This window comes from Phodopus roborovskii, unplaced genomic scaffold, assembly GCF_943737965.1.
Source record: "Phodopus roborovskii unplaced genomic scaffold, PHOROB, whole genome shotgun sequence".
NCBI lineage: Eukaryota > Metazoa > Chordata > Mammalia > Rodentia > Cricetidae > Phodopus > Phodopus roborovskii.
Window position 1 is genome coordinate 29,682,531 of NW_026125281.1, and position 24,335 is coordinate 29,706,865.

At 38.8% G+C, this 24,335-nt stretch overlaps 1 protein-coding gene across 2 annotated transcripts in view; it reads left to right on the top strand.

The window, feature by feature from the left end:
* Fbxl4 (F-box and leucine rich repeat protein 4) overlaps positions 1-24,335 on the top strand; it is a 64,414-nt gene that overhangs the window by 34,391 nt on the left and 5,688 nt on the right. Inside the window, exons 5-7 of one of the 2 annotated variants that reach the window (XM_051198571.1) lie at positions 1,197-1,410; positions 15,498-15,569; positions 22,131-22,443. In XM_051198571.1, the coding sequence (XP_051054528.1) occupies positions 1,197-1,410; positions 15,498-15,569; positions 22,131-22,443 (599 nt within the window). The remainder of the gene's footprint in view (positions 1-1,196; positions 1,411-15,497; positions 15,570-22,130; positions 22,444-24,335) is intronic. The other variant, XM_051198577.1, reaches the window with a different exon arrangement.

Consider the following 24,335-nt stretch of genomic DNA (forward strand, 5'->3'; position numbering starts at 1 on the left):
CTCTTCTTGCTGCCTGCCAATCTGGATGTAGAGCTCAAAGTTGCCTTTTCAACACCATGTCTATCTGCATGCTACCACACTTCCCACCATGACAATAATTGGTTAAACCTCTGAAACTGTAAACCAGCCAAAACTTAATGTTTTCCTTTATGAGTTGCCATGGCCATGGTGTCTCTTTATACAATAGAATCTGAGTAATACAGTGGGTGAATCCTACCCTCATTGTTGATAGGAAAAGAGCACAATTGGACAAAAGAAAAATAATCCATATTTGATACCCATTCCATGTCTTTTTTTTTTTTTTTTTTTTTTTTTTTTTAGAAATTTGAGTTATCTGATTTAGTTGAATTTTATTTTGAATGTATGTTGATAGGTTCTTAAATCACCTAGAAGAAAGTTGTGATAGAAGTTAAGAGTGCTAATGTTGTTTATTTGACACTGAAGGGTGGGCACTGGCTGGGGACAATTGGTGCTTGTGTGAGGGTACAGCTTGCTCAGTTGATAAAGCTTCATAGATTTTCATACTTTCACATTCACGTTGACTCTTGGATTGTTTTCTGTGCCAGCTATGAACAAACAATTCAACACCAGTTTTTATGCAATCAAAATAAATAATGTGATTTCTATTCTTTTATCTTATTTCTATATGTTTGTGAGAAGTGACAATTACATATTTTATATTAACTCTGAAATCTAGCAGTTCATTCACTAAATGGCAACAGCTAGGGGGAGCACAGTACAGTTAAACCAACCTAGATATTTTCTGAATTAAGAGAAAGCCAGTCTGACTGATTTCAAGGCCATTTAATTAAACCTGTTATTTTGTTCTGTATGGGCATTGTTAAGACAGTGATATACTCCCAAGAGCCTAGGGTTTTATATTTTTGATTTTACTACTCAGGTATGACTTACTGGTAGTATAACTATCTTCTGTGACATCTTCATTTCCACTTACTAGTAGCTGACTTTGTGACATGTGAATCCAGGAAAGTCTATTATCTTCTCAGCTTGATTCATGTTAGTTAGCCATGAACTTCAGCATCAGTAAGTAAGAACTTCCGTGAATCAATTTACGTGTTTTATTTAGTAGAATCTGCTCTCCTAAGCATGTCTGTCAAGTGGTGATGTAATTTCAAAATTCTTGCAAAAATATTTTATGAATTTTATAGAATTTTCATGGAATATTGTTTTCACAGGTTTCTAAAGGTGTGTGGATCTGAGTTAGTACGCCTTGAGTTATCCTGCAGCCACTTTCTTAATGAAACTTGCTTGGAGGTTATTTCTGAAATGTGCCCAAATCTACAAGACTTAAATCTCTCATCCTGTGATAAACTGCCACCACAGGCTTTTGGTCACATTGCCAAGTTATGCAGCCTTAAGCGGCTCATTCTCTATCGGACAAAAGTAGAGGTAAGAATAACTCATTTGTGTTTTTCTTGATGAAGTATCCAGCTGAATATTTAATTGCCTTCAATTTTTCATGTGATTTCTTATTTTTAAGCAAAAGTTATGGTATCATCAGGATACTGTAGGATCACTACAGCTTAGTTAGGCACTTCAGAGTTACAACATATTGTGATTTTAAAAGACAAACTTTTAATGTTGCCATTGTCAGGGAGTGAGCCAAGGGGTGATATAGAGGGAGGGGCCACCAGGTGCCATGCAGGAGGCCTTGCTCTTAGAAGGGGAGGAAGCAAAATGCACACTATTAGAAATAGCCAGAGTAAAATTAGTGTCACCATAGTTCCCAGTTCTCATGTCATCTTTCCAGGTCAGCATGTGCTGGCTTCTGACTTCCCATGCAGATTTTATTTTTCTAGGCATGCCCATTTGATAAAATGTCTAACTAGTGGCATTGTCCCCTGATGGCTTCCATTTGCTCGCTGTTGTCACTGTGGGACAGTGATACTTTTGGACTCAAAGAGAGATGCAAAGATCCCACAATAAACGGACTTTCTGTTTACTTTTCCCTTCTCCTCCAGACACATAGACCTGCTTCTGTTCTTTGAGCATCCTTACTTAATCCCAACTCAGTTTTTCACTCATCTCTTTATCTGCACTGTGTTCCCACCTTATTACATATCTCAATAATGAGCAGAGTTCTAGTTCACTTAAAGTTTTTACAGATGGCTTCTTTGACACTGATTAGAAGGAAGCCTCTTTCCTGGCTTGCGTCTGTTGTGTTACTCAGTTTTATTTCCTTTTTAACATCTGTGCAGTGCTCTAGCATAATCATTATTTTCCTTCTTGTATTCTGTCTCTTCACATTAGGATATATAATTTTATATATGGTGGTGAATAACACCCTTGTTTTTCATTGTGCTGTTTCCATATTCTAGAACAGAATTTGGTTGAGATTGGCCATCAGCAAATATTTACTAATGAATGAATGAAAGAACCCAATTACATTTCTTGAGATGGTATTCCACTACAATGTGTCTTCACTGTCTTCTAAGGCTTGTGGCTGACTTTCTTCCTGAATCCTCAGACACGCTTTAATAAATCATAAATAATATATCACTACATGACTGTATACTTTACATTAATAAACTATTGTTATTTTAAAAGACTTAAACAAATCTGTACTTTATTGGTCAGTGTTCTGTATAGCTTGAAACCTTCTGAATAACTCCATTTATTTATTTGCTTGTTTGTTTGTTTATATTTTCAATGCATTACTTTTTAAAAACTTAGAATTTTGCACACAAATCTTTAATTCATTCACATCAACCTTTTGACATAAGAAAAGCAATAATACTAATTGCATAGTAACAATGTTATTTTACTACACAGTTCATTTATTATGAGTTCCCATGCCACTTTCATAATATTCAGATCTTATTGTCCCTACTCTGACTTCTTAAAGTTTATTAATTCATCCATGTAAATGTTTTAAAGGACAAAACAGTTACCAGTTACCAGGCTTTCTTTTACAATTTGTGAATTTTTTTTCTTCATTTGCCCACCTTTCAAACTTTGTAACAAGACTGGCATTTTACTGAACAAAATTATAGCCATGTAGGTATATATGTATGTATGTTTATGTATGCATGTATGTATGAATGTATGCTTGTATGTGTCCTTCTTTCATATATTATATCCCAACCCCTCCCTCCTCTTTGCCCAGTCTCCCCTCCCCCACATCTTCACCCCTCCAAATCCACTCTTCCTTTCCCTTCAGAAAAGGAGAGGCCTCCTAGGGATCTCAATCAAACATATCATTACAATAATCCTAGGTCGGTACCATCATGTCAAGGCTGGACGAGGTAACCCAGAGTCCCCTACCCCCCCCCCCCCCCACTGTTAGGAGTCTCACAGAACACCAGGATATACAACTGTAACTATATTCAGAGGAAGTCTGTCTGACCCATATAGGCTCTATCATCGGTTCAGTCTCTGTGAGCCCCTATGGGCCTTGGTTAGTTGATTCCATGGCTGATTTCTTGTGATATCTTGGTCCCTCTAATACCTTCTTTTTCAATTCTTTGATTATTTGATGTTAAGAAGAAATGTAATATACTTAATTATTAAAGATTTCTTTGAAAAGAAAATGGGGTAAAACAAAACTTGCAGGGCATCTTATATTGGTGATGATTGGTGAAATGTTATATATTCATATGACCTAATATTAATTATTAGTCTATGGTTTCTTAGATTCACTTCTAGATACAGATGGACTTTGACTGTTTTATAAAGTGTGACTTAAGGGATTGAGATCTCCCATCATAAGAGTAGTAGATATTTATATATATGTATGTATTGATGTCTAGATAATGTCAGTCCTAGCTTTCCCCGCTTACTTAAATATTCATTGTATGGATATATCATATAAAATTTAGATACAGATATTATATAAAATTTAGATAGTACCTTATCTTACCTCTTACCTACTTTTGGGTGAGCCATTTGCTAAATTAACAATTTTTAATGTTCTGTATGTAATAGGTTTTCTGTTTTTCTTTTTTTAAAAGATTCATTTATTTATTATGTATACAGTGTTCTGTCTGAATGTATCCTTACATGCCAGAAGAGGGCATCAGATCTCAGTATAAATGGTTGTGAGCTACCATGTGTGCTGGGAATTGAACTCAGGACCTCTGGAAGAATAGTCAATGCTGTTAACCATCTCTCCAGCCCCCAAATCAGTTTTCATTTATCTGAAATTCATGTACAATAAAATTTGAAAATGTTGTTATTTTAGAGATAGAAATGGTGGGTTAAAACTGAGAAAAACTTGTCCAGGCCCTGTTTATCTGTAATGTCTCTCACACATATTTAAATTCTGTGCATGCTTTTCTCAGTTTTGTTACTCCTCATTTGGGGATCTCCATGAGGGTCCTCTGTGAACCCTAACTGATGCCTTGTAAAGAAGAGAAGTAGCTGGTTTCTTTCCAGTCAGTCTGCAAACATGTCCCTTACTGCTTAAGTAAAGCATTTGTCCTCTCCTCCCTTCTGCTCCCACAGCCTTTGAATGGCTTAATGGTTAATGGTGTTGGTGAGTGGAAAGGAACAGAGATAAAGAAGGCAGTAGGGGGCTGTCCTCTCTCTTAACTTTCTACATAATCACCAGCAACATGTTCTGATCTGATTTCAAATGCACTCATGGCCCTGAAGGTGTACATGAGGACAAAGGGTGAAACTGAGCTTTCTGGGAGAGGCTGTTTTGTTCTTAAAGGGCGGTGTTTAATTGCTTAACATAACATTTCATATGAAGTCTAGGCTGTGTTTGAGTGCCCGGGCCCAAGCTGTCTTTTTGTCCCCGGCTTCTGAGTGACTGAGATTACAGGTCCCCACCACTGTGCCTTATCACATCGACCTTTAGCATACAAAATAAAGAGCAAAGAAATATAAATAGTGCAGAGTATCAACTCTGTTATGGAGTATTGATGCTATATGTCAAAATATGATACAATGCATTTATATTTTATGTTCCCATATAATTCATATTAGTAAGTGCACATGTAATTTTGTAAAACTTAAGTCTGTGTGTACTTAGAGGGATTTGAAGCTATATTTTGTTTCTAATGTTTGATAAATTTGGGGTTGTAGTCTGTTTACTTTGCCAGACACTCTGCATTGATATTTAACTCTGACCATTACCATTGAGAGTAGGCAGTGGTTCTATTTCATAGATGTTGAAATTGAAGTTTCAAAAGATATGGCCCAGAACAATATTTACATTCAGATTTGAATCTAGGACTACTATCCATGGTGATATAGTTAAATTTGTAAGAGTACATAAGGTCATAGAAAAATTACTCTTAAAAACTCTGCTGCTTCTTTTGAAAACAATGCAATCTCTTTACCACTTACTCCTGCTTTAGTGTCTTGTGCATTAGGAGTGTCTTGCAGATAAATCCTGTGCATTTCCTAGAACAGTCTGGGTTATTGTTAATAGTTTGAGCCTGTTTACACTTCCTTCCTTCCTTTCATTTTTTCTTTCTTTGAGTGAGAAATCAGAACGGGATGACAGATTTCTCAGTGAGGATGCCACCCTGTTGCTTAGCAGCAGGCAAGAAAGCCAAGAGTGCGTTCTAAAAGTTGGGCTATAAATGGAACACCTGCATCCAGTTTTGATTGCCTCACTTCAAGAATGACAGAGCATAAATTGAAAGAATCTGAGGAAGTGAAAAAACTGATTATAGGTTTTGTGGGGTACTAGTATATGTCAGTAATCCACAAGTATAGTTTGGCAGCTGTTTACTGGCCTAGTAGGCTGTGTCAACAGTTTCAAGGACCCCTTTGCCTACATCTTGATGAACTAGCGTGCAACAAAAGTAGTTAATCTTCACTTCTGTTGGGGAGCAGCGTACCTCTTTTCTTTTTCATGTGCCACTTTAGTCTGCAAAGCAAAATTTCATACAAAATTTTTTTTTCTTTCACAAAAGACGTGAATTGTCTATTAAAAGCAGTATGATTTGATTTGGTACTCTGAACTTGCTTTCTGACATGTAGATATGGTGGTCTCTTTATTGCTTTTTTACCTGATTTAAAAACATATTGTGTGTTGGCAGGCACAATGCAGCTCGAAGGCCTCTCACTTAGCAGAACCAATGCTGATGGCTAAGACAAGAGTTGAAGTTAGAAGGAAGAAACAATGTTGACTGCCTATGTTAATGTGGGCTGCCATTAGCTATCATCTAAAATTCTATTTCGGATAGTGAACATGAGGCAAAGGGTATTAGTAATTTGTTTTTAAAAGAAACAAGTTTATTTGTTAACTCTAACATTATTTTAACAGTTAAAGAGGAAATAACCCTCATAGGGTTATTTGAACATATGACCCCCATTTAGTGGCATTCTTTACGGAGATGACAGGTGAGATGTGAGAACTTAATCTTCTTCCCACTTCCAGCTTAGTGTCTATTGCCGTGATAAAACACCATGATCAAAACCAACTTGGGTAGGTAAGGACTTGTTTTACACATGCCATCACAGTTCATCATTGAAAAAAGTCAGGGCAGGAATTCAACCAAGAACCCAGAAGCAGAAACTGACATAGAAACCATGGAATAAAGTTGCTTTCTGGTTTCTGGTTTCCTGCCATGGTTCACTCAGCTTGCTTTCTTACAACCCATGACCATGTACACTGGGCTTGGTCCCATGTCAATCAACAATCAAGAAAATGTCCCACAGGCCAGTTTTTTAGGGGCAGTTCCTCAATTGAGGAGGTTCCCTGGTACTAGGTGATTCTAGTGGTGTCAAGTTGACAAAAACCTAATGAATACATAATAAAGCTAACAACTATATTTGTAGTTCTTGATACATGTCTCCAGGCTAGAATATATCTGTCCTCAAGTCTCCTGATTGGCTTTCTGGAAGTCTTGAAGGAAACACAGAGGCTTTTGGTGGCATTAGTTTGTGTTACTTAAGTGAGTGGGTTGTTGTGGTTAGAGCTACAGGGCCTGATTAGACACCACAGTGAAAAAGGAGGTTATCCCTCCTTTACAGACTCACTGACCATAGTCATGACAGTGACAAGAAGCCAGGTATAAGAAATCTTCAAAACTTAGCTCATCTTTGTGGTTAATTGGGAATTGACAGAATCTGGATGCAACTGGGGAATGGGACTCTGGGAGAGGCTGAGAGATTATCTTGGTTGCATTAACTGTAGTGGGGAGATCTGCCCACTGCAGGAGGTACCATTCCATGGCTGGGACCCTGGACTAAATAAGTGGAGAAAAATAACTGAGCAGAGCAGCTTTCATCCTCTGCTTCCTGATTGTGGGCCCGTTTGTTTTTGATTGGAAGTTTCCACTTCCTCATCCTTCAATGCTTCCTGTGGGCCCGTTTGTTTGTGGTGGGCTGTTTCCATTTCCTGCTACCTTGGCTGACTTTCTTACCTTTTGTTTCCCTCCTACCTTCCACTTACCCTTTCCTCTCAGGGTTTCTGTTGCTGTGTAAAACACAATGACTGAGAGCCACTTGGTGAGAGGGAGTTTATTTTAGCATACACTTTCAGGTTAATAGTCCATCACTGAGGGAAGTTAGAACCTGAACTCAAGCAGGGCAGGGATCTGGAAGCAAGAAGCCATGGTGCAGAAACCCTGCTGCCTTGCTCCTCATGGCTGCTAAGCCTACTTTCCTATACAGCTCGGGACCACCTGCCCAGGAGTGGCACCGCCTACAGTGATCTGGGCCCTCCCGTATCAATCATTGATCAAGAAGATACCCCACAATTGTCTATAGGTCAGTCTAGTGGGGAAATTTTCTCAATCATGATTCTCTCTTCTCAGATGACTGTGGCTTGTGTCAACAAAAAAATTAACCAGGACACGAGCCATAATAGACTACATCCTTGAACTGAGAATCAGAATAAACCCTTTCTCCCTTTAGTTGCTTTTATCACAGTAACAGAAAAAGAAATTAAAGTACCAATTCTCTCTTCAGTATGTCTTAAGACTTGTTTGATGAGGATGGAAGGACACTGAAAGTTATATGAATTATCTTTTTTGTAATTAGTGCATATTGGTTGTATAAAGCAATGGGACATGACATTTTCATACATACACATTATATACTTTGATAAACACTATTGCTCCATTACCCTCTCTTGTTCCTCTTCCCATTGGCCCCCTTTCTCGTAGTTCATTTTCTACTTTAATGAATATTTTTAAAAATCTAGATTGTGGATATGAAAGAACAGATCTTTCTGAGTCTGTTTGATTTATAACCATGATCTCTAGTTCCATCCATTTACCTGCAAATGACTTAATTTCACTCTTCTTTAGGGCTGGATAATATTGTAAGTATATGCCAGACTTCCTTTTTCCATCTTGTGAATTATCCTGGCTGATTTCATAACCTGGCTCTTTTGGCATATTGTCTATTTCTCAGCACTCATTAATTGCTATTACTTGAGCAATATTAAGACTCCTCCCCATCCTGGTTGGCATGTCAATGAGTGGTGTCATTATGTAGGTCTTATTAAGTGACCATATTGTTGAGGTTTTATGGATGCAACACTATGTCACAGTAGATATTGTGGGCCTCTGCAATCTTTCTGTTCCCTCTTCCATGATACTGAGCCTTAGGTGTAGGAGTTGTGTTGTGGGTATATCAGTTGGAATTGGTACTCTGTTGTTCTCTGCATTTTGACCAGTTGTTGATTTCTATAATGTTTCCATCTGCTGCAAAAAAGGAAACCTCTCTGATGAGGAATGAGAGCTACTTTTATTTGTAAGTGTAAGGATAAGTGTATTAAATGCAGTTAGGAAGTATACTGGTTTAAGAAGGTGCCAGTACTAGGTTCTTCTCCTAGGTTCTTCCCACAAGAATGTTTTGTGACATCTTAACAAAGGAAAGAAATACTTTTGGAAGAAGATAAAAATCTTTAGACCGGTATGTCTTAGCTGGGCATTATTTAGATGGATAGTGTCAAACAACATGTGTTTCCTATTCCTCTTTTAAGATTCTGTGACAACTTAACCTCTTCTCCTTTGATAAAAATGTGGCTTACATTTTCAGTAAGGATATTAACAGATCCATTGTATAAATGACTATATTTTTATAACATTGTTTTTAATTTTTCTTATTTTATGTATTGATCCCAGTTCCCGCTTTCTCCCACTCTCCCATGCACCCCCCAACCCCCCCACCCTGTCCCATTCCCCATCCACTCCCCAGGGAGGGTCAGAGCTTCCAGGATGGAGAATGTGCTTCCAAAGTCCTTCCATGCACCAGGGGTACATCCTCCTGCCACTGTCAGAGGTCCCACAGACTACCCAGGTCTTCTAACTGAGACCCATATTCTGGGTCCAGTCCTATGCTGGTTTCCCAGCTATCAGTCTGGGGTATCATGAGCTCAGGTCAGCTGTTTCTGTGGGTTTCTGTAACCTTGTCTTGACCCTTTGCTCATCACCTCTCCCTGTCTGTAACTGGATTCCAAGAGTTTGGCTTAGTGTTTAGGTGTGGGTGTCTGCTTCTGTTTCCATCAGCTACTGATTTTACCCATGTGAATTGTAAAAAAGAATCAATCAGTTTACTCATCTATAGGGAAAGATAAATTCAAGGATTTATGGTGTATATATAATATTAGGATACCGTGGTAAGATAAGTCCTGATGTAAGAGGGTTGTGCAAGACAGAGGTGTAAATATGTAGTCCTAGATTATGCTCCTTTATACATGGAGGTTATTGGAATGTGGCAAGCATCTGAATTTCGTACTGAAATTGGAACTTAAAGCTAAAGTTTTGAGTCTCTGGTTTAGAATGACTGTGTTTGTCTGTAGTTGGCTTTAGAGAACATTGCTTTTCCTGGGTAAGACCTGGGTAAGACTTATTTATGTCATTTATGATCTTGGACCTTTTTGAGCAGAAGTATAATTTTTCTACCACAGAATTGATTGATCATAAATTCAATTTATAAAAGACAATATTTTCAAGTTGTGATTATGTTACATGTAATATAATTTGTAGTAGATAGCTTATAGGAAATCTGTTAGATAAATGTAAATCATCTAGAATAATGATTGCTTCTGTGTATAGATAGTTTGAAGTACTCAAAATAGTTCTTAAGAGACTTTGGGTTTTCACTTTTTCAAATTTACTGAGTTTGGTACCCAAAGATGAAAAATGTTCAGAGATAATCAAATGTATGCATGTATTTTAAGCTGAATAACTATGTTCTTATGAGTTCTTCAAAGATAATCTACATGTACATTTATGAATTTTCATTTAGTGAATATACTTTAATCAAATCCAAATTTATTATTTGGAGGTATTGCCCTGAAGTGTTTGGTAGATGTTATGATCAGTGACATGATGCTTTTTTTTTTTTTTTTTTTTTTTTTTTTGTGATCATGAGTGTCATTAGTCATACTCTAGGTTCTCCGTAATATATAAACTTACTGGATGCCCCATTACCAGTTTACTTTCTAGGAATCAGGTTTTAGAGTAGAGAATACTGATTTGGAATACTGTCTTTCACATTGAGTGTATAGTTGGAGGTTGCATTTTTTATTACAGATAAGTAACATTTTTTTTTAACACCAAGCTTCAAAAAGGGTGCCAAGTAGTTTTAACAGTTACAAGCTTGTATTATCATACAGTAAGAAACAGTGTATCAAACACATTGATTGTCAAATGTGCACGATATTCTTAGGTAACTCTATTAAGCCATAGATCTAGACTTCCTAAGTTATGTAGTATAAATTTCAGTGTATTAAGTGTTTTCACTTTGCACTTTAGAAATCTAGAGGATGAGAAGTAATAAAGCTTATATTTCTTAAAAACCTGTCAGTGAAGGTTTGGTATTTCTTAAAAACCTGTCAGTGAAGGTTTGGATTCATGCCTTCTTTTACCTATTAATGAATTTCCTTGTAATAGAAAGGCATTAGTAATAATTCTGTATAGCCACATGAGACTTCATATCGAATTAAACCAAAATTCATGTCTATCAGCTGTTCTTTGATCTATCAATGCTTTTCTTGAAGTTGTATGTTTTGCAAGTATCTGTTACAGCATCTAACTTACATGGGGCCCCACTGATAACACTATTAGTAACTGCTAAAGAACAGAGAGGGGCAGCTATGAGCAGAGGCAGGGGATGAATCTTCACCCTCCTGTGATAACTGGGATGTGGGGTTTTAGTGAATTTCTTTACAATCAGGCGCCTCAGTCCTGTGAGCAGGCCTCCTGTGGTTTTGCCTGGTTGCTTTCTGCTTTTGTCTCTATTGACAACCTTTTGTAGTACATTGCCATTTTCTCCTTTATTTTGTGTCTTACCAATAGTCATGTGATCTATGTGAATATTTGACGACATATTTATTCTTATAATATGGTACTGGGTTATGAAGCTGTATTGACAGACTTGTTGATTGATTACCAATACTGGTCCATTGGATTCTGAGAGCTGCTGAATAGGTTAGGTGGATTTTAGGTTAAGTGTGGAAGAATTCTTATTCTCTGAACTAGATGACATCATTTTCCTAGAGTATAGCTTGATCATTATGCAGAAAACATGGTTTCAATCACTCTTTAGAATATTCCTTCTTATAGCAATTTGACTAAGACTTGAAAGTTACAAACTCATTGAAAATTGAATATGCTGTCTTGCATTCTTAAAGCTACTATTTAAATTGTTTAAAGTCATATGTACCTCTACTAAGTAAGTTTTTCAGAAGTAACCAGTAGAATTTGTGAACTTAGAATTCTAAAGGGTAGTAGAGCCTTAAAAATAGTTTGTAAAATTTGTTACTTTTGACTGTTGAATATCTTTTTTGTTTGTTTTTATTTTGTTTGTTGGTTGGTTGCTATTTTGTTTTTGTTTTTGAGACAGGATTTCACTGTGTAGCCCTAGCTGTACTAGATTTCACTCTGTAAATCAGGCTGACTTAAAACTCAGAGAGATCTTCTTACCTTTGCCTTCCAAGGACTGGGATTAAAGTGTTCACCACTACCACCTGTCTAATCTTTTTTAAAATAGTATATTTTATGCAGTTTTGATTCACCCATTGATATGCTGGAGATGTATAGAAATGTTACAAATACATACTGTGGTAGAATTGTTTTGAGTGAGCAAATTTTTTAGACCCTGACGGTCTTCTGTTCTCCATCACAGACACTTAACTGTATTGCTGAATGAGATAACAGCTACAGACAGTGCTGACACAATTCCTATAGAACTTCATTTACAAGAACAGGTAGCAAGGAGTATTTTGCCTGTGAGTCAGATTGCCAACTATTCCCCTAAACTGTTGAGACTCCCAAAATCCGATCTCTTCTATATGAAGAGTTAGTTTCTTCTCTTTGGTTTGACATTAGTAGAGATTCCTTAATTCTAAATGTGAATGCCATAGACAAAGACTGTTATGTAACTATTCTGTGAAGAAACAGGTTTACTGGATGTATAGAGATTGCAAACTGCTGCAACAGAATGTCTCCTAACCCAGGCCTGGCTCATCACTACTTAGCCCTACTGGGGAGAGCCTTGAAAGTAGGGTCATTTATATTTGCTCACTGCATTCTTGCACTCCAGCCTTTGGTTTATCTTTCTTTAGCTCCCCGTTAAGTTCCTCACAGCATCTCTTTCTTTGTCGTCATTCTTATCCTACATTGCATTCTTCCTTTGATCTCACATCTCTTTCTCAGCAAAGATGAATGAGATTCTTAAACATGAAGCTTCTTTTGTTCTATGATGTTCCTTTTTAAAGTGAGAATAAAAATGATAGTTTTCTTTACTATTCATAACTTTTGTCATTTGTAATTTAATATGAAGACTGATTAAATTTTTGTAAAATATTTGCCAAAATATTCAGGTATAACTTCCTTTTCTGTATTTTAAAGTTAGTGCAGACACTCAACCCTAAATCGGATGTCTCTGTCAAATCCCTTCCCTCAGCACTCAGGGAACTTCTAGAAAGAGGGAGGTCAGAAGAGTGTAAAGGTCAGAGGGAATGGAGAACACCAAGAAGACCCTTTAAGTCAGCATGAACAAAACTCAAAGTGTGAACTCAGAGACTGAAGCAGCTTGCACAGTGTCACAGCTTCCAGTTTAGTGTGTTTATGGCCGTGAGGGTGTTAATGAGCGGGTCTCTGATTCTTCTGCCTTCTCTTGAGCACTTTTCCTTTTGTTGTGTTGTTTTTTCCATCTTCCATGTGGTAGTTTTTAGGTTTTCCTGTTGTGTGTGTGTGTATATATATATACATATATATACATATACATATATATATATATATATTTTTTTTTAATGAATGAAGGAAAACCTAGCCACTAGGGTAAAGATTAGCAACTGAACGGTCACTTTTAACTGTTGGAAGGTGGAAAATCAGGTCTTTTCAGTAGATTGACACTGGGATATCAGTCACTCCAGGGCAGGCCTTGTGGTCAAAAGTATTGGCCAATGTAAAGTGGACTCAACAGATTTTTTTTTGTGTGTGTGTGTGTGTACACTCTTATTTGGTTACAGTTAGTGGTTTTTCCTTTTCTTTTTGGATGTGGTTTTATTTTGTTTTGTTTTGATTTTTGTTGTTGTTTGTTTTGGGGGTTGTAGTTTGGATGTTTTGGGTTTTTTGAGAAAGAACTTAAAGTTGTGTGGGTAGGGGGTGGGAGAGGATATAGAAGGACTTGGGGGAGGGAAAGAATATGATTAAAATATATTTAGACTAAAAAATGTTTTAAATAATAAAATACAATTAAAAAGGAAAAGGTCTTGTTCTAAAAGTTTGTTCAGAGAAAAGGATGCATCAAGATGTTTTCTAGACTAGACTCTTGGTTCAAAAGTGAGTTGGACAGGAAGAAGAGATGTCAAGAGCACTTGCCACTCTGGAGAGGGCCTGAGATTTTATGGCTCACAACCGTCTGGTTCCAGGAGATCCAATGCCTTCTTCTGGCCTCCACAGACACCAGGCACACATGTAATGAACATACATTCATTCAAGCAAACACTATACACTTAAATAAAAATAAATAGTTGTTTTTAAATGAGTTGGGAAGATGTGCTGCTGGACCTGTTCCGTAAAGTTAGGCTTTTCGTGGAAAGATTGTAGGGGCCAGAAGTGGATGACCTCTGTGAAACAGTGTCATCCTGTCATGACAGAACCTTTGTATTCATAAACTAAGTTGTGATAGTTCCTGTGCAAAACCTGTACAAAAGCAAGAAGACAATTAGTTAATCAGTGTGGACAGGGAAGGGATTCACAGTCTCACCCCTAACTGAGGTGCTATTGGCAATTGATAGCTTTGTTTTAGGTTTTGGCTCTGGTATGTGTCCCATGTGCCAGGATGGCCCTGCACATATGAACATCATATGGCAGGTAATTTGATTTATTGTATTAAAAGTTATTACCTAAAGTTGGGAGTGGGGATGAAGTGGGGGCAGTCTGGGAGAAGTAGGAAAGGGGAGTAGGGATGGGTATGATTGAATACATTTTGTACATGTATGAAATTTTCATGGAGAAAAAGCATACTTAGGAAATTATAGACTTTAAGACAGATACCCAGAGAAGTATGGGTCAGTGGGTAAGAATACTTGACATGCAAGTATGAGGTCTTAAGTTTAAACCTCTGTGCCTATGTGAAAAGTAAAGCCTGACTGTATGTGCCTGGAACCCAGCACTGCGGTAGAGAAAGGAGAGCTCGGCAAATGAAAGCTCCTGGCCAGCCAGCCTAGCCGAAATGGTGAGCTTCACTCAGTGACAGACCCTGTCTCAAAGGTATAAGATGAAGAGCAGGGATCGAGGAATAAAATAGACACCCTTCTCTCTCCTCAGAATGTACATTTGTGGGCACAGGTGCATACAACACACACACACACACACACACACACACACACACACGTTGAAAATACATTTTACTTAAGACTATACAGCAGTCTAGCATACCTGTGGATATTTGATGGCCAGTTATTTTCATCACAGAGGACAGAAGGATTAAATGGCAGAAACATGACTAGCAAGTGTATGTTAGATATGTTCCCGTCAGCGTCTGCTACTGACAGGTGCTCAATGGTTATTGCTATCCTTGTCAGCACAGAGAACCCTTTGACATTAAAGTCACCCGCTCAGTCCTGATTTGGGGTGACTCTATTGGCAGTTCCATCAGACTGCAGCTGATGAGTGAATGTCAGAGCTGCAGCTGCTCTTCAGGAGTGTCACCAGCCCCCTGCAGAGTTGCTCCCCCCATCACTCTGCTTGCTTTTGCTCTGTTACTTTCTCGTTCTAGCCCCAGCTCTCTCTCATTGCTCTCAAATAGACTTCAAATGCTTACCTGAGAAATAAACTGATAGGCCATGGGGAAAATAGATGTCTTTAGAGTATGTAAAACCATACTAAGTGATGACTTACATGGAGACTGCTAATGATTACCCGGAAACCAAGCCAGTCAATGGCGGGAGCACCTGGGGACTCATTAAATGGCATCTGTGGACTCTGTAACCTAGGTTTTCAGCTGTGTTTCAGGAAAAGCAGTGACAGCCTTTAATGTCTAATTGACCTCTTCTCTTTGTTTCACGCTCGTTCACTTTCTGCCTGTGCCTCTGATGTGGTCCCTGACGGCAGCAAACAGCACTGCTGAGCATTTTGAACTTCTGTGCAGAGCTTCGGCACCTCAGCCTGGGCAGCTGTGTGATGGTGAGTGCTTGAAAACCCCTCATACTTGATGGCTTGCTCTCTTTGTCTTTCCATGAGTGAGGTTTACTTGACCCACCACACACATACATATCCACATACTTTGTACCCCACATTCAAACATTTTCCCCTTTACTTTGGAGGGTCTGTCTTTGAAGCGGTCTCTTTGGTGGAAAGACGTGCCGCTTCAGGCTGTTTACCCATCTGGATCCTTTACAAAAAGTGTTGGGCAGGTATCTCATCCACGTAGTGGTTTAGTGAGATTTTTCACAAAACTCAGTTTAAATCCTGAGATTAATTCTTATCCTGTATGATAGAAGATAGGCGTGTTGTTTCTGTGGGTTTCTTTTACTTCTTTATCAGGCACAATAAAAAGATTGATGCCCTATGTTAGACCTCAGTTGGATTTTGTTTGTTCTTTTTAAAATTTTCCTAGTCTGAAATTCAGATGCCTGATTCTTAAGTTAGAAATGTTTGCAATGCTTTCAACATTTAAACTATGGCTTTATGTGTCCTGGTAGAGGTAATGGGAAAATCTGAATTTGTTATTCTAAACTATATAGGTAAATGGCTTATAAATTATTCTGAGACTTAAGGGACAGTTGAGTACACACTTACATATGCAGAGAAGTGAGTCTTCCCATGAGCAGCCCGTTACGTCCTCTTGTGCTCACAATCAAAGCAGATATGGGTTCTCATACTTGTCCTGCATTGCATTCACTTAGCTACAGGCCCTCAGTAAGTGGATGGTCATGGAAATCTGGTATCCTAGGCTTTGATACCAATTAGACATCTTCATGGGTTAGCAATTGCTTCAAAGATGTCCAAAAAATTGACAGTGTAGTCTAGACAAACCTGTTATAGTGATGTGTGTAAGGTGGTTTCACAGTTCCTGTTCTGTAACCTCAGTGCCTAGGTCTTACTAAAGTGCCAGTATGGAGACAACAATTTTGGAAATCCACTGGATTCTCCTCTTCAAGTCAAATTATTAACTTTGTAAGCCATTTCATAGACTTCTTCCCAGTAGCTAGTGTCCTAGAGTATCCCAGTAGCCCTTGATGGCAGTTTCTGTGACAACAGATTTACTGCTTTTGATAAGGGCCCTGTCTCATTTAGCCCCAACCCTTTCTTAAATTGGAGCACCATTTTCTGGGAAAGCAGTCCTCTGGCCACAGCCTGAGTCATTGTATGTGTATGTGTGTATATACTTAAATACTTTAGTTAAAATTATAGTGTTTCCCAGAATTTATTATGGAAAATTAGCCCTAAAGAATATTCAGTTATAAAAGAGTTTACATGTGAGTGAGAATTACACAGGGATTCCTAATTAACATTAGGAAATGACACCGGTGTGTTTCCCTTTGCTTATTTCTTGCTTACTGACTTTGCTCAATACTGACCTTGCTTTCTCATATTACATATATAAAGATGTACACCCTGTAGAAAATGGAGCCTGCCAGTAAACAGGCAGTCTTTAAAGTGAAGTATCTGGTTAGCAGTGAGATGCTGCTACATTGATCCACCCTGCTAACATGCCAGGCCCTCTTCTAGTTGCCTGGACTCTTTGGAATCTTTCAGTTTTCCTGTAATTTGTGAAGAGAACAGTACAATAATAGATGATGGGTCTTCAATTTAAAGTCATGGGGGTTTGTTTTATTTTTAGAGTTTATTTCTTTTCCATTAGCTTAAATTCCCACGGAGTATGGTACCACACAAACTCATGTCCAGCAGCTTTGGCAGGAAGGTTGTTTCAGAATTTGGCAGGAACTGAATCTGTTTCCGGATTACCCTGCCACTAGACTTTTCTGGTTTTTTTTTTGGCTGGTGTGCATAAGCACACCTCTTTCATAAGGAGAGGCAGCTCTATTTCAAGCATAAACAACATCAGCTCTAGTTATCTGCCTCCTTTCCCTTTGGAAATGCATTTGTAGCCAGAACCACATAGAAGCCATGTTCCCAGCACACCTGCAGAGGTTCCAGGACACCACCCATATGCAGCCAACTTACCATAATATTTTTTTTACATATTTTTATCATAACAAGACAGAAGCCATGTAGATAGTAAAGCCTCGTAGCAATCTGAAACTTGCTTTAATAATTCATTTCATTCTTTTATCTTTAAAAATCTTTCAACAAGTGTGCAAGCATACTGGTTAGGCATACAAGGCTTCACCTACATCTACAAGATTGTTTATTTCTCTTACCTGTAAATGGAGTATGGGAGTAAAGAATCCAGGCTGACATGCCAGCTTGACAACTCATTCCTCTGAAAGATCTAGACTCTGCTCTTGAAGACTGTATGTTCACATAGTTGACCTCAAGGTTAGGACCAGAGCTCCGACCATCTCATTCCCTTGTCAGACTCTAAGGAAGGGATAAAGGTACTTTACTCTCCCCTCAGGACTCTTTTTAGAAGTTTCATGTCTTCTTAGATTACTTCATACTACCAAGAACTAGTCATATGGCACACTTTGTAGCATGGAAGTTAAGAAATATAATCTGTGTTCTGAGTAGTCATGAGAGTAGGCAAACATTCAGAATTAAAGTAAAAACTTAAATAAATGGATTTCTGTCTTTCCTTTCTACCCAGTAGGTACCAGGCAGAGGAACACATGTGTAGAAAGAGAACACATGTAATACCCCAAGTACTCTACATTCATCAGTAGCGTCTATTGCTGTGCAGTCTAGTTGCTGATGGCCAGTTGGAAATACACTACTTTCAATGTGTGCATGATACAAATTTAAGATACATGCCAAATTGTGAAGGTTTAGTGTCAAAAAATGTAAAACAGTGCAATATCTTAATGTTGATAACATGTTGAGGTGGTAGTGTTATGACTAGAGAAAGTATATTGTTGAAATTAATTTTCTTTCTTTTTGCTATTTAAAGGACGATTAAGTCTATGTGCTCTTTGCATTATTTGGTGTTTCTTGAAATAATTTAAAGTTGCCTGGAACCAGCTTGCATTTCCTTAGGTTTCCTGTTAATTGTTTATCCATAACCAAGTTAGCTGTCTTCTCTCTGATAGTTCCTTGGAGACATCTGTCATATTTTTTTTAAATTAAATAATGAATGTCAGGCATGGTGATGTATGCCTAGAACTTGAGAGACTGAGACAGGATGATTGGGAGTTCAAGACCAGCCTGATGTAGACACTGAGACCCTTTGTCTCAATAAATAACTAAATAAGAAAGAGGTGTGCCTAAGCACTTTTCAATTATCTCAGTAATTTAGAATAAGGTGTAATTATTAAGAAAAGAATAGGTTGCTTTCAGTTAGAAGGCCTGGTCAGTCTAAGGGATCTCTGACAGTGGTACCAGGATGTATCCCTAGTGCATGAAAGGACTTTGGGAGCGCATTCCCCATGGAGGGATATTCCCTTAACCTAGAGGCAGGAGGGAGGGCCTAGTCCCTACTCCAAATGACTTGATAGATTTTGTTGATCCCTCCTGGAAGGTATCACCCTCCCTGTGGAGGGGGAGGATGGGATGTGAGGGTGGTGGTGCAGGCCATGGGAGGGAGGGAGGGAAGGAAGGAGGGAGAGGGAACTGGGATCAATATGTAAAATGAGAAAAATTAATTAAAACAAGAAAGAAAAAGAATAGGTCGCTTTCAATTTAGCAAAAGCAGGCAGTTAGATTGTTATTTTTTCAGCCTTGTTGTCTTTGTTTGTTTAATGATGCTGTGGAAAACTTACAACCAGAACTGTTGAAGGCATTTCACATTTGTGGTGTGCTGGTAGAGAATTATTCTGCATGTGAGTGAGTTTCCCAAAGGCAGAATCAGCACCATCATAATCATGGCTGTCACAAAGTTCGGTTGCTTCTTCCAAAGATACTAATTGGATGCACTAATTACCAGCTGTGTTATGCAGGGGACTCACTTGTAAAGGTGACTGTGTTCCCCCAATCTGTTTGTTAATGGGCTTTGCATGAGTCCACCAGTTACATTTGCTTAGTTAGACCAGAGCCTTAGCGGTCACCTGCTGTGTCAGCCTTTAGTTCCTACTCAGAAGCACAGCCCTAATCTATTCAGTGTCTTCTTCATCAGGGACCTTGTAGTCCCACCTTGATCTTCCTCAGTCCACTCAGGTACTTTTCCTACTCTATTCTTACCTGCCACAGGCCACCCATCCTCCAAAAAAAAAAAGGGCAAAAAGGGATTTGTTAGGTGTCAGTCAATAACCCTAACTCTTTTCCTCCTTAATGTGTCGAATAAAAAATTCAGCCCCTTCTTGCTTTACTCTGCTCCTGACCTGTCATCTCACTTGCCGATGTCATCTGTACCAGTCTTACTGCTGCTCCCTGAATGTACCTGAGTAGGTACTCTGAGATCCATCCCCACCCTCACCTGCAGACTCTCTAGGGTCCCTAGATCACTCTGCTTTATTATTTCACACTTGTCACTGAATTGTTTCCCCTGTTTATGTGTCTCTGTGCCTTTCTAAAACCTTAAGCAGAATGTCTTGGGGATGGGGTAGTTACTCTTGTTCCTAGCATCTGGGGTGGTCTGTTAAATAGTGATGGCATATATATTTATTTAAAATGAGTAAATAACTGAAAAAAAAAAGAAGGAAAAGTCATTATAAGTACTGATTTCTTTCCTTCTGATGTCTGGGGTAATTTTGATACCTTATTATAATGAAGTCCCATGACCTCCTTAAAAGGCCTCTTTGAAGACTTGTTAAAGCATACGCAACACAAGAGTAGGGATGCTTCACCCTGGCCACTAGATCTTTACCTGTTTTTATTAACTTTATTGATTTTTAATTTCATTTTATGTTCCAACCAAAGTTCTCCCTCCCACCCTCCTCCCACTCTTCCTCCCCTCCAGCCCACTCCATCCACTTCTCCTAACAGGTAAGGGCTCCCATGGGAAGTCAACAAAGTCTGGCACATGAAGTTGGGGTAAGACAAAACCCCTTCCCCCTGCGTTAAGGCTGAGTATGGCATCTCACCATAGGGGATGAGCTCCAACAAGCTAGCTCATCCATCAGGATAGATCCTGGTCCTACTGCCAGGGGTCATCAGATAGTCAAAATTTCACTACTGTCTCCTACACGCAGAGGGCCTAGCTCAGTCCCATGGCAGATCCACAGCTGTCGTCCAGAGTTCATGGGTTTCCACGAGCTTGATTCTGTGGATTTCTCCATCATAATCTTGACTTCCCTTGCTCATGTATTCCCTCCTTCCTCTCTTTGACTGGATTCCTGTACCTTGGCCTGGTGCTTGGTTGTGGATCTCTGCATCTGGTTCTATCAGTTACTAGATGAGGGCTCTGTGATGATAGTTGGTGTATTCAGCAATCTGATTACAGGGGAAGGCCTGTTTAGGCACCTTCACTATTGCTACCAGTCTTAGCTGGGGTCCTGTGGATTCTTGGGAATTTCACTAGTACGAGGCTTCTCCCTAACCACATAGTGGCTTTCTCTACCAAGATATCTCTTTGCTGTTCTCCCTCTCCATTGCCCCCCATCATCCTGTTCCCTCGTGTTCTCATCCTCCACCCCCTCCCCTTTACCAACCCCTTCACTCCAAGTTTACCCAGGAGATCTCTAGATGCTTATCCTATATCATGTGGTAAGTACTGGAGACTTTATATTGTATGATCAGTTTATAAATCCTTACTTAACTTCAAACTACTATCCTAATCAGTACTTTCAGCATTTCCACACAGTTTAGAGACAACTAAAAATGTACTTTTGTCAGGGAGAGATGAAGTGCCTATCTACATACATTAGTCATATAGAAAGGACAAACTCGGGCCCTGTCAACAGATAGCTGTGGTGGTGTTAAAATGGTAGGCACAAAGAATACCATATACACTTCAGATTGTTTGTGAGAGACTGGGGACTGTTTTGTAATGATTCATTAATATCCTATATAGTTCTGTTAAATGGATATTTAAGTGATTGTATTTGCTTTGTGTATGTGAGTGTGCACATGAATGTGAAGATGTGTGTGTGTGTGTGTGTGTGTGTGTGTGTGTGTGTTCATACATGTGTAGATCAGAAGTCATTGTTTAGCAGACGTTAATGTGGGCATCCTCAATAGCACTCCACTTTATTTTTGAGACATGGTCTCTCACTGAAGCCAGAGCTCACTTATTTTGCTAAATTATCTAGACATCAAGCCCCAGGTATCTTCCTGTCTCTCTTTTCTCCAGTGTTGTGATTACAGGTATATCTACCACACCTAGGTTTTACACAGGTTCTGGGGACCACACTCAAGTTCTCATGTTCACATGACAAGTACTTTATCAGATGAGTCATCTGCCCACAAATTAGCAAGGACATGGGTATGATTACTTGAAAGCAACAACAAAAGATGATAAAAATTTTTTTTTCTAAGCAGCTGGGCAGTGGTGGCAGAGGCCTTTAATCCCAGCACTTGGAAGGCAGAGGCAGGCAGATTTCTCTGAATTCAAGGCCAATGAGGTCTACAGAGTGAGTTTCAGGACTGTCAACCATATCTCAAAAACAAACAAACCAAAAAAAAGAATATTCTAAGCAGTTTATGTTCCTGCATGTGATGTGTAAAAAATTGGAAATGTTTTATTTCCAGATTGAAGATTATGATGTGATAGCCAGCATGATAGGAGCCAAGTGTAAAAAGCTCCGGACCCTGGATTTGTGGAGATGCAAGAATATTACAGAGAATGGGATAGCAGAGTTGGCTTCTGGGTGTGTGCTTCTCGAGGAATTGGACCTTGGTTGGTGCCCCACCCTTCAGAGCAGCACTGGGTGTTTTGCCAGACTGGCACGCCAGCTCCCAAACTTGCAGAAACTCTTTCTTACAGCTAACAGATCTGTGTGTGACACAGACTTAGAAGAACTGGCATCTAATTGTAGCAGATTACAGCAACTGGACATTTTAGGTAAGGGTGCGCTATATAAATATTTTTAAGTTTTGTGCAAAATGATAGGTTTTGTTACGGAATTTTCATACTATACACTAATTTACTGTATTCGTACTCATTCCCTTCTCTGCAAAGCCCTTCATCACACCTTAGCCCCCTTCCTGGTCCCTACCATTCCCCAGATAGTACCTGCTTTTTTTTGGCCTTCATGTCAAAAGTATCCCATTACTCATACCACCCCCCCATCCTCTCTTAAAGTCTCTTCTTTTATCACAGTGTCCTTTCTACTGTTGTAAGAATTCCTAGCTAAACATACCCAAGTATGTATGATTGTAAATCTAGTGTATACATATGAGAGAGAACCTATGGTGTTTGTCTGTTATTTTACTTAACATAATTCTCTTCAAAGGCTTCCATTTCGTGCAAATGTCAGGGTTTCATTTTTCTTCATAGTTGAATAAAATTACATATATTTACCAGAATTTCTTCATCTACAGATGGGCATCACTTCTGTGAATAGTGCAACAATAAACAGATATGAAGGTATCTCTTTGGTGTGCTGCCTTGAGTTCTGCAGCTGTATTAATAGGAATAGTGTAGTTGAGTCATGTGGTAGTCCTGGTTTTAGCTTTATGAGGAAACTCAGAACTGACTTCCATAGTGGCTCTACCCATTCATTTACATTCTCACCCACAGACTATGAGGATTTTTTTTTTTTTTTTTTTTTTTTTTTGCCCTACTATATCCTCATCAACATTTGCTGTCATATGTTGTCATTTATTTGCTTGATGATGGCCATTCTTCATGAGTCAGGGATGAAAGTTCCTATCTGTGTTTCTTTGATAGTTAAAGATGAACATTTTTTCAGATCTGTAGTGAGTAACTGTATTTCTTCTTTTGAGACTGTCTGCTCAGTTCATTAGTGCACTGACTGATTAGATGGCTTCCTCTTTTGGTATTCTTTGTGTATTTCTTTATATAGGCTCCAAGCTCCTTTCCAGTGTAGAGTTGGCCAGGATCTCCCCTCCCCCCCGCTTCTATAAGTTGTCTTTTTAGTGATTATTTCCTCTGTTGTGCTGAAGTTTTTAAATTTCATGTAATCCTATCTGTCAATCTTGAAATAATTTTCAGTGATTGAAGTCTTTTTCTGAAAATCCCTGCTTATACCTGTATTTTGGAATGTTTCCCCTGGCACTTTCTGAGGCCTTTCATTCACACCCTTCTGGTCCATTCTGAGTTTTTTAGAGGATAAGAGATAGGGATCTAGTTTCATCCTACTATAGGTGGGTAGATAGTTTTCCTAGAACCATTTATTGAAGTGCTCTTTCTAATGTATGTTTTTGACAACTGTGTCAAAAAAGAAAATGTCAATTTACAAATTCTACCCCATTGGTTGTTTTACTGGTTTGCTTTCTATTGCTGTGATAAACACTACAACCAGAAGCATCTTGGGAAGAAAGGGTTTATTTTATCTTACACCGCTTATTGCTGAGGAGAGTCAGGACAGGAATTCAAGAAGGAACATGGAGGCCTGGGCTGGAGCAAAGACTATTGGGGCATGGTGCTCTGTCCTGTGGTTTTCTGCTAACACCCAAGACCACCTAACCAGAAGTGACACTGCCTGCTGTGAGCTGGGCCCCTCCTCCTCCTCATCTTTTAATACAGAAAATGCCCCATAGACTTTCCTACAAGTCAGTGAGATAGAGGCCATTCCTCAGTTCACATTTCTGCCCTCCAGGTTTGTCTAGGCATGTGTAAAGTTGACAAAAAACAACAGGCAGAGTCTGTGTATTTGTGTTTGTACTAGTACCATGCCAGGTTGTCACTGTGGTTCTGTAGCTTACTGTTTGAGGTTACGCATTAGGATACCCAAGACATTGCTTTTTTTCCTTAGGATTGGTTTTTAGGTC